The 14,458-nt window shown below is 43.9% G+C and overlaps 1 protein-coding gene across 1 annotated transcript; it reads right to left on the bottom strand.

Moving 5' to 3' along the window:
- Positions 1-488: 488 nt before the first annotated feature.
- LOC135514864 (lipase maturation factor 2-like) lies at positions 489-14,064 on the bottom strand. Its single transcript, XM_064938527.1, has 14 exons — positions 13,842-14,064; positions 10,799-11,064; positions 10,671-10,699; positions 8,756-8,946; positions 6,870-7,048; positions 6,309-6,447; positions 5,640-5,765; positions 4,233-4,338; positions 3,954-4,050; positions 3,524-3,706; positions 3,144-3,312; positions 2,585-2,696; positions 2,169-2,277; positions 489-1,853 (listed from the first exon to the last, which is right to left on the bottom strand). The coding sequence occupies exons 1-14, from the start codon at positions 13,933-13,935 to the stop codon at positions 1,530-1,532; spliced, it is 2,124 nt and encodes a 707-aa protein (XP_064794599.1). The 5' UTR covers positions 13,936-14,064; the 3' UTR covers positions 489-1,529.
- Positions 14,065-14,458: the final 394 nt, after the last annotated feature.

The raw sequence follows: 14,458 nt of genomic DNA, 5'->3' as shown, positions 1-14,458 counted from the left end.
TTCCCCCCGTGACTCACAGACAGCAAATAGCAGTGGCTATAGAGGGAAAACTACCGTAATTAAGCACTTTGTTTAAATAAGAATATATTTTTAAAACGAAGTGCCCGCTTTATCCCCCAGGGGTTTTTCCCCATAACTGCTCCTACTCTTTATAGGTGACCCCAGCGATTCACCCCCATGACATCTACCAACACAGCCACACTCAGGAGCTGACCCTACAACTCCATACTTCATTGGTGAGATCCTTACCAGAGAATCACTGGCTCTTTCACACTGAGCATGTCTCTGTACATTTGTCATGAAGAAATGCAGAAACACAAAGAGCACCACCTGTTGGTCATTGGAACAATCAGCCCGGGTCGAATCACTATAAAGGATTGAAGCTCCAAGCCGCAGACTCCGTCACATAACATACAGACCTGTTAGTATGGTATTGGACACAAGCACATCAGTCAACTAGATAGAAAGTCAAGTTTCTGACAAGCACGGAATGTTTCAGGCTTTTCCATCTGTAGTTTATTAGTCAAATCTAAGTGTTCAGTTTCAACATACAGCCAAGAATAAAAACACTGACCAGCAAAAAAGTATCTTTCCATTTTTTATCGTGCAATCTGTCATGACTCAGCGATACAGATTGAATAGCGCCATAGGGCTTGGAATTTCTCCTTAAAGCCCAGTCATTTTGCAGTAGTGCTTTTAACCTAATACACAAAGCTTAAGTAATACTACGTCTCAAATATACACAGATGTGGAATGTAGAGATTTGTTAGTAGCAGTTATGCATTTCAGCTGTTCGAAAGAATGCGACAAAATGGTTTTTGAAGTTAAGAAAAGCAATCCGCAGATTTCTAAGGCAAAGGGTTTAGCAGGACAAAGCTCTCAGAATACAGTATTCGTGACGATGTCGCCATACAGTTTCTCGTGGTCGGGATAGAGGGCCCGGGTATTGACATCAAAAGATGGAACCACTTGACAACTTGACATTAAAAAAAAAGTATTTCACTGAGGTACAATAACTGCACTCAGCCCAGCACGACTGTGGACCCTGAATATCACATCAAAGACATAGCACAAGATTAAACAACTGTTGGACAACAACCGTTAAAATGTATCAATGCATTCCCAGAATTCAGAGTGTTCCCTGAAGAACATGGCAAAGCACAAAAATAGCTCATGTAAAAGCACCACTGAACTGTAATGTCAGGGACTCACTCGCTGGCATGTCAGAAGACTCATCTATAGGCGGACCTGAGAATATGGTGACGGAAGGAGGCACAGAGAAGATAGACGGTTTTTGCTTGTGTATGTACAGTATACGCGCGTGTGTGTGTGTGCGAGAGACAGATGAGAACTGACTGAATACAAGGCCACAGTGGTGGTCTCCGAGTCACAGAGCTGGTCGGATTGGCAGTTACTGTAGAAACACCTGAGATTTACATGTAGGTAACACCCCTTCTCTCCGCCCTCCATCCCGAGACAAGGGGCAACAACAAGAACGTAACAGGAAGTCCCATGGCAGCAATCCCGCATCACTTCCTCTTCTTAGGGCTCTTGTCAGCATCCCGTCTACTCTCCTCAGGGTTCTCCCTCCCTGCTTTGAGACTGGAGGCCGAGGCGCTCTTCTCTGCTGGCTGGTCCTTAGCCTTCTTGGCCTTGGGTTCGGCTGGGGTGGGTTTAGTCTTTCGGCCCCCCAGGACCCCGGAGAGCAGGGTTTTGAGGAGCCAGATGGTGGCGATAGTGGCCAGGAGGGACCAGAGCACCAGGTGGCCGGGTAGAGTCTGAACGTGGCCCCGCACCTGCCTCAGAACCTGGGCCAGAGGAGAGTCAGGACTGGGCTGGATCGGGAACTTCTCCTGCACATGAGATAATATGTAAGCACATGTACATACACAACAAAGACACGTAGGAGTGTGAGTGTTGTTGGTATGCATGTCTGAGAAATCAGATTTGGTACACCTGGCCATACACCACATACACACACGCCATGTGACAGATGCACGCCATGTGACAGATGCACGCCATGTGACAGATGCACGCCATGTGACAGATGCACGCCATGTGGCACCACATCTGAAATTGAGGGGCTATCACCACAAGCCACAGTACTGATATTATTAGCACAATACAAAGTTAAAACATAACCTAGTTGAGCAAAAAGGCTTAGCTACCTTGAGTCCGTGCTGGTTGAGCATGGCCTCCAGGGTAGGGTCTCCCAGCTGCACTGCAGGATAGAACTCCTCTGCATAGTCTCTCCTCCACCAGTCATTAGGACCAGACCTGACAGGGAAGACAACCAATACACCACTCAATACCATAGGAAAATTATTTGATTTGTTTCTGGTTGAATACCTGAATACCTGTATCAAGTGGCTTTAACAAATTCTGACAATCGCACTTACAGTAAACCATACTGCACATTTTGCGGGCATTCTGTGAACAACATTACTTAATATAGCGAATATTTAAGTTCACTTGTATATCTTAACTGATTTTATGAATGAATGATCTAAGAAATTCACGGGTTAACCCATTAACACTCTCCCCAGCACACCCACTGTTGTACTGGACGTCGTAGGCTGCTCACCCGTCCTGTGTGGTCTGGGTGAACCAGTACCGGTAGAGGCTGGCTCGGAGGTAGACCGGGGGGGCCTGGCTGAATGGGTATTGGGCTGAGTCTGTCTGGATCAGTCTCACCACTGGGACACAGGGAGAGATACAGAGTCATGTGTGAGCGACGTAGTGCAGCATGTAGGTATGTGGTCATCTGAGTGAGTGCTGATATTTCTCCTTTGTTGGACGGTTAATGATCTACAATGTGAGTAAATCATCACCACCACCTCACGCTGACTAGCGGTTTTACACGTCAGGTGCATACCAGTCAACTTCTGGGCCCGTATTCATAAAGCGTCTCAGAGTAGGAGTGCTGATCTAGGATCAGTTTTTCCTTTAAGATCATAATCAATAAGATTAAATAGACAGGGGGGGGGGGCTGATCCTAGTAAAGACCACAGGCCTAAAAACCCCCCACCAAGAGCCAAAATACAAGTCGTCTGCCAGATGCAACCTTTCCTCATTAAAACACGTATGTGCTCTTATACTTTAATTGAACAATAGAAGTCATTATCCCTGAGGGCAGTACATACCATCCTTATTGCCCTGCAGTAGGCAGTGCACTAGGCCTGTAAACCAGGGGCTCTGTTTGGCCAGTCCCTGGGCTGCCTGGCTCATCTGCCAGTCTAACCGTGGCTGGTGGGGGGCCACCACTGGAGGGGCCATGCCCACGTTCCCCGGCTTGTACATGAACTCTATCTCCTAAGAGGGCCAATGGGGAAAGGTTCATTGAAACACACGATACACCTTTTGCAGAACTATATACACGATTGTTTTACTTGAAGAAAGTCAAGTAGTTGAGGAAGATAACATGATTGAGGACATTCCCTATCTAACATTTTGAAATTAGAAAAAATAAAATAAACTGAAAACTTTTCATCAATAACTATTATTTTGGTCCCCGCTCTCTTACCGTCCAGGTGTTCTTGTCCATGCTGCCCTCTAGGATGACCTCTGACCTCCCAGCCACCCCTGTCATCCTGCTGTCCAGGCTGTAGGCACTGACCAGTCTGTAGCGCTCCACTAGGCTGTAGGCCTGTCTCACCTCCGGTAGGATCTTACTGCTGTACACCTGTTCCATGGAAGAGTAGGGCACCTGGGGATGAGGAAAACACCATGACCAATCAGAGAGAATCTTATAAAAAGTGCTATCTACTAGACCAATAGTAACTCCAACAGACCAATTCGGTAGATGTATGCAGTCTTCATTAAAGTGATTCACTATTACACAAAACACCGACTTAACGTAATTAGATGGGTTTTACTCAGTAGATGAATGCAAGTACGAAAGAAAAAGTTAACCAATCAGAAGGCTCCCCGTGTGATTGACAGGTGTGACTCACCACACTGATAGCAAACACGGCGACTGCAGCAGAGGCAAAGACAGCCCATTGGACGAGGCCCCAGAGCTTCCAGAGGCACCCTCTAACACACACACACCTAGGGGGAGTAAACACAGATCTGAGATCAGTGGACATTACGCAAAACAAGGATGACTCACACTGCATCGGACAGACCACTGTTCTGGGGTCAGAAAATGCAACGAAAAGGAACTAGATATGAACTAGATCTACCAGTCTTTGAATTCCAGATACAGTTTCAGTATGAAATAGGCTACTCACCCCAGCATGGATGCCACCACCTCCCAGGTGAGAGAGAGAACTCCTACCCAGATAGTGGGTCCTGTCACAAGCTTCAACAAATTGCCAAACTGCTGCTGGGTGAAGGCTACAAAACAGGACAAATACATGACAATCACTTAATCATGAACATAATGTATCAATGACTGACATCCTACAGGAAATAAAATAGAGAAACACTACTGGGTCATTAGATATACAGTAATATATAGATGTTAACCTACCGGGTCACTAGGTATACTGTTTTACAGTGCCTTCGGAAAGTATTCAGACCCCTTGACTTTTTCCTTATTTTGTTACATTGCAGCCTTATTCTAAAATGGATTCAATAAATAAAAACTCCTCAGCAATCTACAGACAATACCCCATAATGACAAAGCAAAAACAGGTTTAGATTTATTTGCAAATGTATTATAAGTAAAAAACAGAAATACCTTATTTAAGTAAGTATTCAGACCCTTTCCTATGAGACTCGAACTTGATTGGAGTCCACCTGTGGTAAATTCAAATGATTTGGAAAGGCACACACCTGTCTATATAAGGTCACACAGTTGACAGTGCGTGTCAGAACAAAAACCAAGCCATGAGGTCGAAGGAATTGTCTGTAGAGCTCCGAGATAGGATTGTGTCGAGGCACAGATCTGGGGAAGGGTACCAAAAAATGTCTGCAGCATTGAAGGTCCCCAAGAACACAGTGGCCCCGATCATTCTTAAATGGGAATTATTTGGAACCACCAAGACTCTTCCTAGAGCTGGCCACCCGGTCAAACTGAGCAATTGGTGGAGAAGGGCCTTGGTAAGTGATGAGACAAAGAACCAGATGGTCACTCTGACAGAGCTCCAGAGTTCATCTGTGGAGATGGGAGAACCTTCCAGAAGGACAACCATCTCTGCAGCACTCCACCAATCAGGCCTTTATGGAAGAGTGGTGAGACAAAAGCCACTCCTCAGTAAAAGACAAATGACAGCCCACGTGGAGTTTGTCAAAAGGCATCAAAAGACTCTCAGACCATGAGAAACAAGATTCTCTGGTCTGATGAAACTAAGATTGAACTCTGGCCTGAAGGCCAAGCGTCACGTCTGGAGGAAACCTGTCACCATCCCTAAGGTGAAGCATGGTGGTGGCAGCATCATGCTGTGGGGATGTTTTTCCATCGGGGGGGACTGGGAGACTAGTCAGGATCAAGACAAATATGAACAGACCTTAGTGCTGAGTGATCCTTGATGAAAACCTACTTATGTAAATATGATCTTAAAAAATGCTTTGTCATTATGGGGTATTGTGTGTAGATTGAGCAATTAAAAACAGAATAAGGCTGTAATGTAACAAAACGTGGAAAAAGTTAAGGGGTCTGAATGCTTTCCGAATGTATATAGATGATAACCTACCGGTTTTAGAGGTTATGGTCCTGGCATCCCAGTCGATCTCCAGTGTGAAGAGCACTTTAGTTCCATAGATGATGACAGCGAATACAGCCAGTACAACCAGCAATGACATTATGGTTTGGGGCCAGGCTGCAAAAAATATTATAATAATTAGATTAGGTACTCTTAGTATCACAAACAGAGCCCATCATTTGTTTTTGTCCAGCTACTAAAAACGTACTTTGTAAATTAAGTTAAGGGGTTACCTTTTAGGACATTAGGGATGTTAACTGCAGTTAAATACTTCTGTGATGTCTTTTGTTTAAACAGGACAACACCTGACATCCTGCCAGATCAGACCACTCTGCCCGAGAATAAAACAATAACCCCCCCTCCCTACCATCAAGACACAAGGACACCCATCGGAACTGACCCAGTGTTCTGCTGGCATGCACTCAACAATGCACCCTCACTGTGTAATGTCAATGTTGGCCAACTGGAGAGGCAGAATAGGAAAAGAAAGGAAGCTGATCATTACTGTAACAGCCTTTGTGTTTTCTAGCACCTTCCACCAGCTTAAAACACCATACTGGGTGTGGATAATGCTGTTTTAGGGAGAAAGCTGGCCTGAATGTCTACTCTGGTGTTAAATGTGAGAGTTGAAGGTTGCATAAGAAGAGAATGAGGTCATACTCTTGGTTCTCTTCTTCTTGCCGTGGCCCAGCCAGTAGCTGATATGGTCGTCGTCCAACAGGGAGAAAGTCAGAGCCAGGGAGAGAAGGGGGAGGAAGCCATAGTTCCCCAAGAACATCAACTTCACCTGGTATGTGGCCTGGTTATCAGTTACAGAGAGAAGTAGGTACAATAGATATAGTTAGATAAAAAGCATCATGCAAATTACACGTGTGGGCTCGCAATCCTGCAAAATCCCTTAAGACATGTGTATAGTTAGGTGTCAAACACACACACACACACACACACACACACACACAGTCTAGAGCCTTATAGCAGCATCGGGGTCTGGCGATTCCCTGGATGATAACAGACTAGATAAATTGTACTGTAGGTAGGTGGTTATTTGCTTGTCTTTCTGAACCTCTCCTCTCTCAACCAGACCTCAACACTTGATAGCGATTTAGGCGGACGGTGGAAACTTTGAAACAAACTGGAAGCCTATATTTCTGTGTGTTCAAGCCTTCAACTGACATTTTCCATGCTCATGTTTAGCAGCTGCTGGTGTAACCACACACACACCTGAATGTAGAAGGCTGCCAGTCGGAGGCTGCGGATGGGGGCAAAGTAGAGGGGGGGCACAGCGATCTCGGTCACCAACAGACCGACAGTCCCCAGCTTCAGGTACCAGTCTGGCAGCTGCTGGATGAACCAGGACCAGGGCAGGGGGATGCCCTGGGCCTCAAACATGTGGTTCACCGCTGGGAAGAGGGAGGGGGTTGATGGGGTGTGAGACATGGATGAGTAAAGATTGACCCATAACACTGCACACCTTTGAGATTACATGTTTTACACTTTTCCTGAACACTGATGTGTAGTGAGGCTCCAGGCATCATCATTATCATCATCATGGAAGCGAATGTGCATACTGCCGCTGGGCGAGGTACATACCCATTACATGATGCACAATCATAGCCAATGTTATCATTACTCAACCAGTCTTTATACAGCACATCACATTTCTCGTACCATTGAACATAGCTTCAGGACCGCAACTAATTGAGAGTCTGTTGGGAAACTGGTCTGACATTGGGATCAGGAGTCCCAATTTCAGCCCAATGTCGCTACAGACTCCCATTTAGTTGCGGTCCGAAGCTATACTCAACAAAAATATAAACGCAACATGTAAAGTGTTGGTCCCATGTTTCATGAGCTCAAATTAAAGATCCCAGACATTTTCCAGACACACAAAATGTTTTGTACCAAATGTTGTGCACAAATTTGTTTACATCCCTGTTAGTGAGCATTTCTCCTTTGCCAAGATAATCCATCCACCTGACAGGCGTGGCATATCAAGGAGCTGATTAAACAGTATGATCATTACACAGGTGCACATTGTGCTGGGGACAAAACAAGACCACAAAAAAATGTCTACCAGAGCTGTTGCCGAGAATGTTCATGTTCATTTCTCTACCATTAGCCGCCTCTAATGTCATTTTAGAGAATTGGCAGTACTCCATCTGGGCTCACAACTGCAGACCACGTGAAACCACACCAGCCCAGGATCTCCACATGTGGCTTCTTCACCTGCGGGATCGAAACTGAGGAGTATTTCTGTCTGTAATAAAGACATTTTGTGGGGAAAAACTCACTCTGACTGGCTGGGCCCTGGCTCCTGTGGTGAAAATAATATTCAAGTGAGAGAGACGGTCATTTCCTCAAACAATCATCTTTATTCAATATTGCTTAATTATTGCAATAAAGAAGCCGTCAATCCAACAGTCTTGACTGACTGTCGGACCGAGTGCTTGAATCATACAGAGAATACCAGGTCTTTAAATACCAAACCTAAAACTGCGGGGGGGGGGTTACTCTACTCCTCCAGGTCAAGTTTCCCAGATGCAAGGATGAGAAGCACTGAAATGTTTATTCTATTCCTTCAGGGTCTCTCTATCTATAGAAGGCAGGCCCAGTTAGAACTGAGACATATGTCTCACAAGCACCCCTAATGATAGGCTGGAATGTGGCTGCTTTAAAAAATAAAATAAAAATAAATCACCAAGACATCAATCGTCAGCTTCAAGCTATCTCTAGTAAAAACCCATGTCCCCAACACCCAGACTACCTGCAGGAAGCTAGAGCGGAGACCATAAAAACCACAACATTAATAGGACTATTAAAGTATGTATTGTCAACTCTTAATCTCAAACCAATAAGGTCAACACATCATTTTTCCCTTCACACTGGCTCCCAAGTTCCCCCACACTCCCCTATATGCCCTCCCAGGACCACCCATTGCCGAGTCATGTGAAATCCATAGATTCGGGCCTAATGAATTGATTTCAATCAACTGATTTCCTTATATAAACTGTAACTCAGTAACCTAATTGAAATGGTTGCGTTTATATTTTTGTTCCGTGTACATTGAACAGTACAGTTCTGTGTCATAAGAAGTTTCCCCGTCTCACCAGTGAGCCCCCACCAGCTGGGGCAGTGGCTGGCCAGTTTGGCGACCCCGGAGCCAAAGGTGAGGCGGAACAGGAGCCAGCGAGCCAGCCAGAAGGTCACGGCGTCATGATGACGGAACGTCGTGCATCGCAGGAGGTTGAGCGGCGCGACGAGCACGGTCAGGAAGCCCGCCTCCAACAGCAGGCTGTCCCTATGGGAGGGAATCAAACGAGCCAATCATCAAATTCCATTTTCCTGTAAAAACAAAATCCCAACTCCTCCTCACATCATAACTATAATGTATAGGGCACTGAAATATCTCGAACAACCCAAAGTCTCAGGTCTCAAAGAAATTACAAAGTTGAAACGTATTAAAATCAATAGATCACATTTCACTCAAAATTCCTGCACCAGAAGGCTTACATGAAATTCCTGCTCAAAACAGTGGAATACAGTAAATATTCACTGAGCTTCAAATCCAATGGACACTGCCTTCCAGGAAATCAGTTAGCCTAGTAGAAGCAATGCCCATTAGAGCCAGAGGCACTGAGATGCCATAACATACTGGTAGCTGTGCATCTTAAAACTGGTTGTAGGTTGGCATTCACTTCATGCAGAACCAAATGGTGTGCCTTGGGGGATAGCCACCTAACTGTAAACAGTTCAGACACACCTACACCTACTACTCATAATAACACAAACCAGGCAACTATGTATTATCTATTTACCACTCCATGCAATTGCTGTTGCTGTGGAAACCACTGCCTTACACAGGCCCAGTCCTGGCCGTTCTGACGCTCTAGGCAAGACGGAAAGAAATTACTCAATAAAATACGTCTATATCAGAGGAGGAAAAATATGTATTTTCCAGACGCTGAACAATACATACTTTTCAGGTCTTTATTTGTCCTTATTCCTGTGATTTTTTTGGGAAGGGGATTTGGTGTTCGCTAACTTGTCAGTGCATTTTTTATTTGATTGGGCACCATTTACATTAAGCTAATTGGAGAAACGTTCATGATGTAAAAAGTGTCTGTCTCAGATTACATTGTCATACATTTTATCTCCAGCCTGTAGGCTACAGAAAAGGCTGCATACTCTTTCTACCATAGACTACATCTGCTATGTGATGTTTGACGGGACGTTGGTGGATGCATCTCTCCAACATCACCCTGGTGAGGCATGCTGGGAATGGACCAGCAAAATATTTTGCAACCCTGCCTTTGACAAAGTGGGCACTGCTTATCACAGGGCGGCATCAGCGTTCACCTAAAACTCCCATATGCCCATATGTTTGAGAGAAATTGTCATTGTTTTTGGGCAGAATTATGTGAGGTTTTATATGTTGTTTGAGGTACGTCTTGGTCAGTTTAGCTCAGAAAAGGCCGCCCTCGTCAATCTCCCAAATCCTGCCTAATGGGCAGCCGGCCCTGGCCTTGCACCATCTTGCTTTGCTACAAACAGATATCAGAAGTAAATGTGCTGCAATTCTAGCACATCTCCAAGCTTAGCTAAAAGTCCATAACTCTAAAACCATATTACATGTCTGATAGATGTCCTTCAATGCAAAGTCTGCTTACCCCTATAAAATATGCATGATGTCTAAGACTGATACTTCAACACCTTCAACATCAGTTCTATTCTCAACTTGACAACTGTACTGTACTTAGTAATCAACACAGAATTATGAAGAGTGGATCGTGAATGTTACTGGTAAATGGTTCCAATAGCAGTTTATTGTCTGACACTAATGCTCTGGCAGTCAAACCCATGTCTGAGAAAACAAAATGTTGTCACACAGTCCCAGTAGACTTTGCCTTCAGCAATAACACTTTAGTAAACAAAATACTTTTTGTTTCAAAGTCTGAGCTTTGCAGCCTATGTCACGCTTTATCAATTCAGCCCATAGGAGAAGTCAGAGGACAGATCACTTACCACTGAAAACGCAGAAAGTCTTGGCCCACCTGTCAAGAGGAAAATATGTTGATTCATTTACTCTATCATTTATTTAATGTACAGTATCTAACCAAATCAATGGCAGACAGACAACCCCACCCACCGACCTGACAGAGGGAGAGGTAGAGGGCCCAGAGGCAGAAGAACACCAGGCTGTCTCGGAGGGGCTCCAGTAGGGCTGCTCCCAGGGCTAAGAGAGCCCCCGCCAGGCAGAGCAGCTCCATTGCCTGCTGGGCGTCCAGGTCCAGACCCAGCCGGGGCCCCAGCCACAGCAGGGAGGGGTGGGCATGTATCTGCTCCAACACTGGCCTGGAGCCGTTCACACGGGGCTCCACCAGGCGCACAGGCAGGACCCCCTCATTGCCATAGAGACCTGGCCACCGAGACAAAGAGCAGGGATGGATAAACAAAACAGAGCGGGTGGGGGGGGTGTTTATTGGGAATGGGGTTAGTGAATAGAGGCCATGTTCATATACTTACAGTAAGTGGGTTTATGGTACCCTTCTAAATAGGTCAATGGTCACATATGTGAAAAGGAGACACTTGTTTTTATCTGGGCTGTCTGCTTATTCAGTCCAAAGGGAACATGTGAAAGAAGGGAGTTCAGAAATTCGAACATCTCACTAAATTCGGTATTCCAGAATATTATAACATTACCATAACATTGCTTACGGGTTGAGCCAAGATTGTGATCAACGGATTGGAATGTGGCATAACTTTTTCATGAAAAAAAGACTGAAAGCATACAGCTAGTCTTATTACAGTTCATTGGAATCTAGTGTATTTAGTGTACACTTGAGACGACAGGTGAGAGACTAGAAGTGCCACTAGGACATACCTGGCACACAGAGTGGACCAACTGGATGCATGCTCACATTTGGGATGAGAAGCAGAGCAATAAAAGTAAAACAAACACTAAACTGTGTAATGATGACTCATTGATGTTCAATGCATCTCCTCTTGCCAGCACTTGTCAAATGAGTGTGTTATTTCAGTTAGACCACCTGCTGCCAGGTAAAGTGACTATGGAGAGGATTGCAAGTGGACGCACACATATTTTGCACTTCGTAAAATGTGTTTTGTGTTGGATATTTGGTTCTCTCCTCAATAGCTATTGAGCAGGGCATGCCATGACTATGAAGATATAATAATATCTAAATCAGGGGTGGATGGAGAAAAATCCACATTTTTATTTTTTTTATAATACGATTTCAATCTTCAATAGCTCTTAAACAGAGTGTTCCATGACTATGAAAATGATCAATTCTATATTATAAACTAGGTGGTGTGAGCCCTGAATGCTGATTGGCTAAAAAGACATGGTATATCGGACCATATACCACTTGTGTATGACATTTTTTTTGTACTATTCTAATTACATTGGTAACCAGTTTATAATAGCAATAAGGTACCTCGGGGGTTTGTGGTATATAACCAATATACCACGACTAAAGGCTGTATGCAGGCACTCCGCATTGCGTCGTGCATACAGCCGTTGTCCGTGGTATACGGGCCATATACCACACATTCTCGGGCTTTATTGCTTAAAACAGGGGAGGATGGACAAAAATACATGTTTGTTTGTGTAAAGAAAAGTACAAACAATACACCTTGTATTCCAAAACGCCTGAAACCAACATTAGCAGAAGTATAGGATGATTACAATTTGCCGGTGTCTAGTCAGAAATCCTGCGTAGGATGTCGGTTTCAGGCGTTTTGGAATAAATTGCGTATCGTTTGTACTTTTCTTTACACAAACAAACATGCATTTTTGTCCATCCTCCCTATGATTCTAAATATATCAATTTCATAGTCATGGCACACTTCGTGTAAGAGCTATTGAAGATAGCTGTTACACTATCTTCTATAGTGTATAATCAGCTCCCCTGATTATGAATAAACCATTTTCATAGTCAGAGTGTTTTGCGTAGAAAGGCTATTGAAGATTTAAATCCCCCATAAAGAAAATCAAAATGTCCTTAATAAGAATAAGCAGTGGATTTTTGTCAATCCTCCCCCGATTCAGAATATCTCATTTTCATAATAATGGAATGTTTGGTTCAATAGCTATTGAGGAGACAAAACCGAATAGCAACCCAATATTCATAAAACACATTTTACCTTGGTACATTTCTCATACAATTTGCATAATAAGATGGATGCATGATAAAGTACAGTTGACAGTGATGGCAAATCAACATGACTACAGGTTTGTATTTAGACTGGGAAAAGATGAACATGATACTACAAGTTAGATCGATGGTATACTGTTAGGGGTCTAAACCAAGCTCGAATACTGGACTGATGTGTGCACAATCTGGAGGGAAATCCTAACCCTCAAAGACGGCATGTAAACAGAAAAAAAGGCAAAGAAAGCAACCGTGCAAAGAAAACATTCACTTGCCCCAAACAAATATCTAAACGGGCATCTGTCCAATAACGACCAGTGCTGTCAGGACGTGGCCAGAGCATGAAAGGCCACATCACTTTTATCGCTGCCAACCTGCCGCACTCTCCTTTATAAAGCCAACCTGCCCTAGCCTCGTACGAATTTGCGAGCTCAGGATGATTCTTACTACGTTAATGTGTGATTTCCCTTAGTACGTGAGGGACCATTCTATAACAAGTAATTCACGTATACAGCTAGTTAATTTGTATAAATAAATACGAACACATCGATGTGTTTAAAGTATCTGAAACTGAATATTCAATCCAAATACATTCATTTTCTAGGCCTAGACTATAGTGGCGGTGCATGAGTTGTAACAGTGTTGCAAAGGCAATGAATGTAGCGAAATAGCTTAGCACGTGGAAGTTGTCATTAGCTCGCCCGATCAGTCCCAACAACACCGGCTAGCTCAGAAAGTGGTCATTTCATCCGATAGACATATTAGGCTACTTCGTTTGACAGTATTTTATATTTACAATCCCCGGTATACTTTACCGATCAGATGCAACTACAAATCAGTTCATCATCAGAATCGCAACAGTTGGAATATGAGGAAGCAAGCTAGACATACGGAAAAAGTGGGATCCACCCGATTCAAAGATGCAGAGCTGAATGCATTTCCATAATCATCAACAGTCAACCAATAATCAAGTTCCTTAGATTACAATTAACAAATTGGCGCAAGTAAAATGCTGTTTTACCTGGTATCTGGACATAGAGGGATGCAAAAGCAAACATGTAAATAATTGCCATACTCCATAAAAACATATGACGCGTTAATCTGGTTACCCCCATGTTTAATGCTAGGCGTTCCTGCTAAATCTAAATATAAAAATGTTTTAAAACGTCTTTCAACACAGCACGAATAAATAACTGTTGCTGTAGGGAGAAAGAAAAATAAGTGAACGTTGCAGAAGGCGTGGTTCTTCTTCTTCTTCTGTGGAATTTATATCGCCGTTGGCAACCAACTTTAAAGTACATTACCGCCACCAAGTGGACTGGATTGTGGACCAGAGACTTTGAAGGTCTGAATCAAACCCAATATAACAATAGGGGGGCTATATACAGGGGGTACTGGTACAGAGTCAATGTGTCAATGTACAGGGGCACCTGTGTCGAGGTAATTGAGGTAATTATGTACATGCAGGTACAGTAGGGTTATTAAAGTGCCTATGCATAGATAATAACAGAGAGTAGCAGCAGCGTATGGGGGGGAGTGTGCAAATAGACTCTGGTACCACTTGCCGTGCGGTAGTAGAGAGAACAGTCTATGATTAGGGTGGCTGGAGTCTTTGACAATTTTTAGGGCCTTCCTCTG

Source organism: Oncorhynchus masou, chromosome 26 (assembly GCF_036934945.1).
Source record: "Oncorhynchus masou masou isolate Uvic2021 chromosome 26, UVic_Omas_1.1, whole genome shotgun sequence".
In the NCBI taxonomy this organism is placed as follows: Eukaryota; Metazoa; Chordata; class Actinopteri; order Salmoniformes; family Salmonidae; genus Oncorhynchus; species Oncorhynchus masou.
Note: the sequence above shows the minus strand (reverse complement) of the source record. Positions and strands in the feature narration are given on the sequence as shown.

What these genes read in the sequence shown, in the direction of transcription:
- LOC135514864 (XM_064938527.1), bottom strand. Translation starts at nt 13,935, where the DNA reads ATGGGGGTAACCAGATTAACGCGTCATATGTTTTTATGGAGTATGGCA. An exon ending in TGGACAAGAACACCTGGACG is followed by an intron (nt 3,313 to 3,523) that starts GTAAGAGAGCGG and finishes TGGCCCTCTTAG; the next exon opens with GAGATAGAGTTCATGTACAA. An exon ending in ACCCAGACCACACAGGACGG is followed by an intron (nt 2,278 to 2,584) that starts GTGAGCAGCCTA and finishes CTTCCCTGTCAG; the next exon opens with GTCTGGTCCTAATGACTGGT.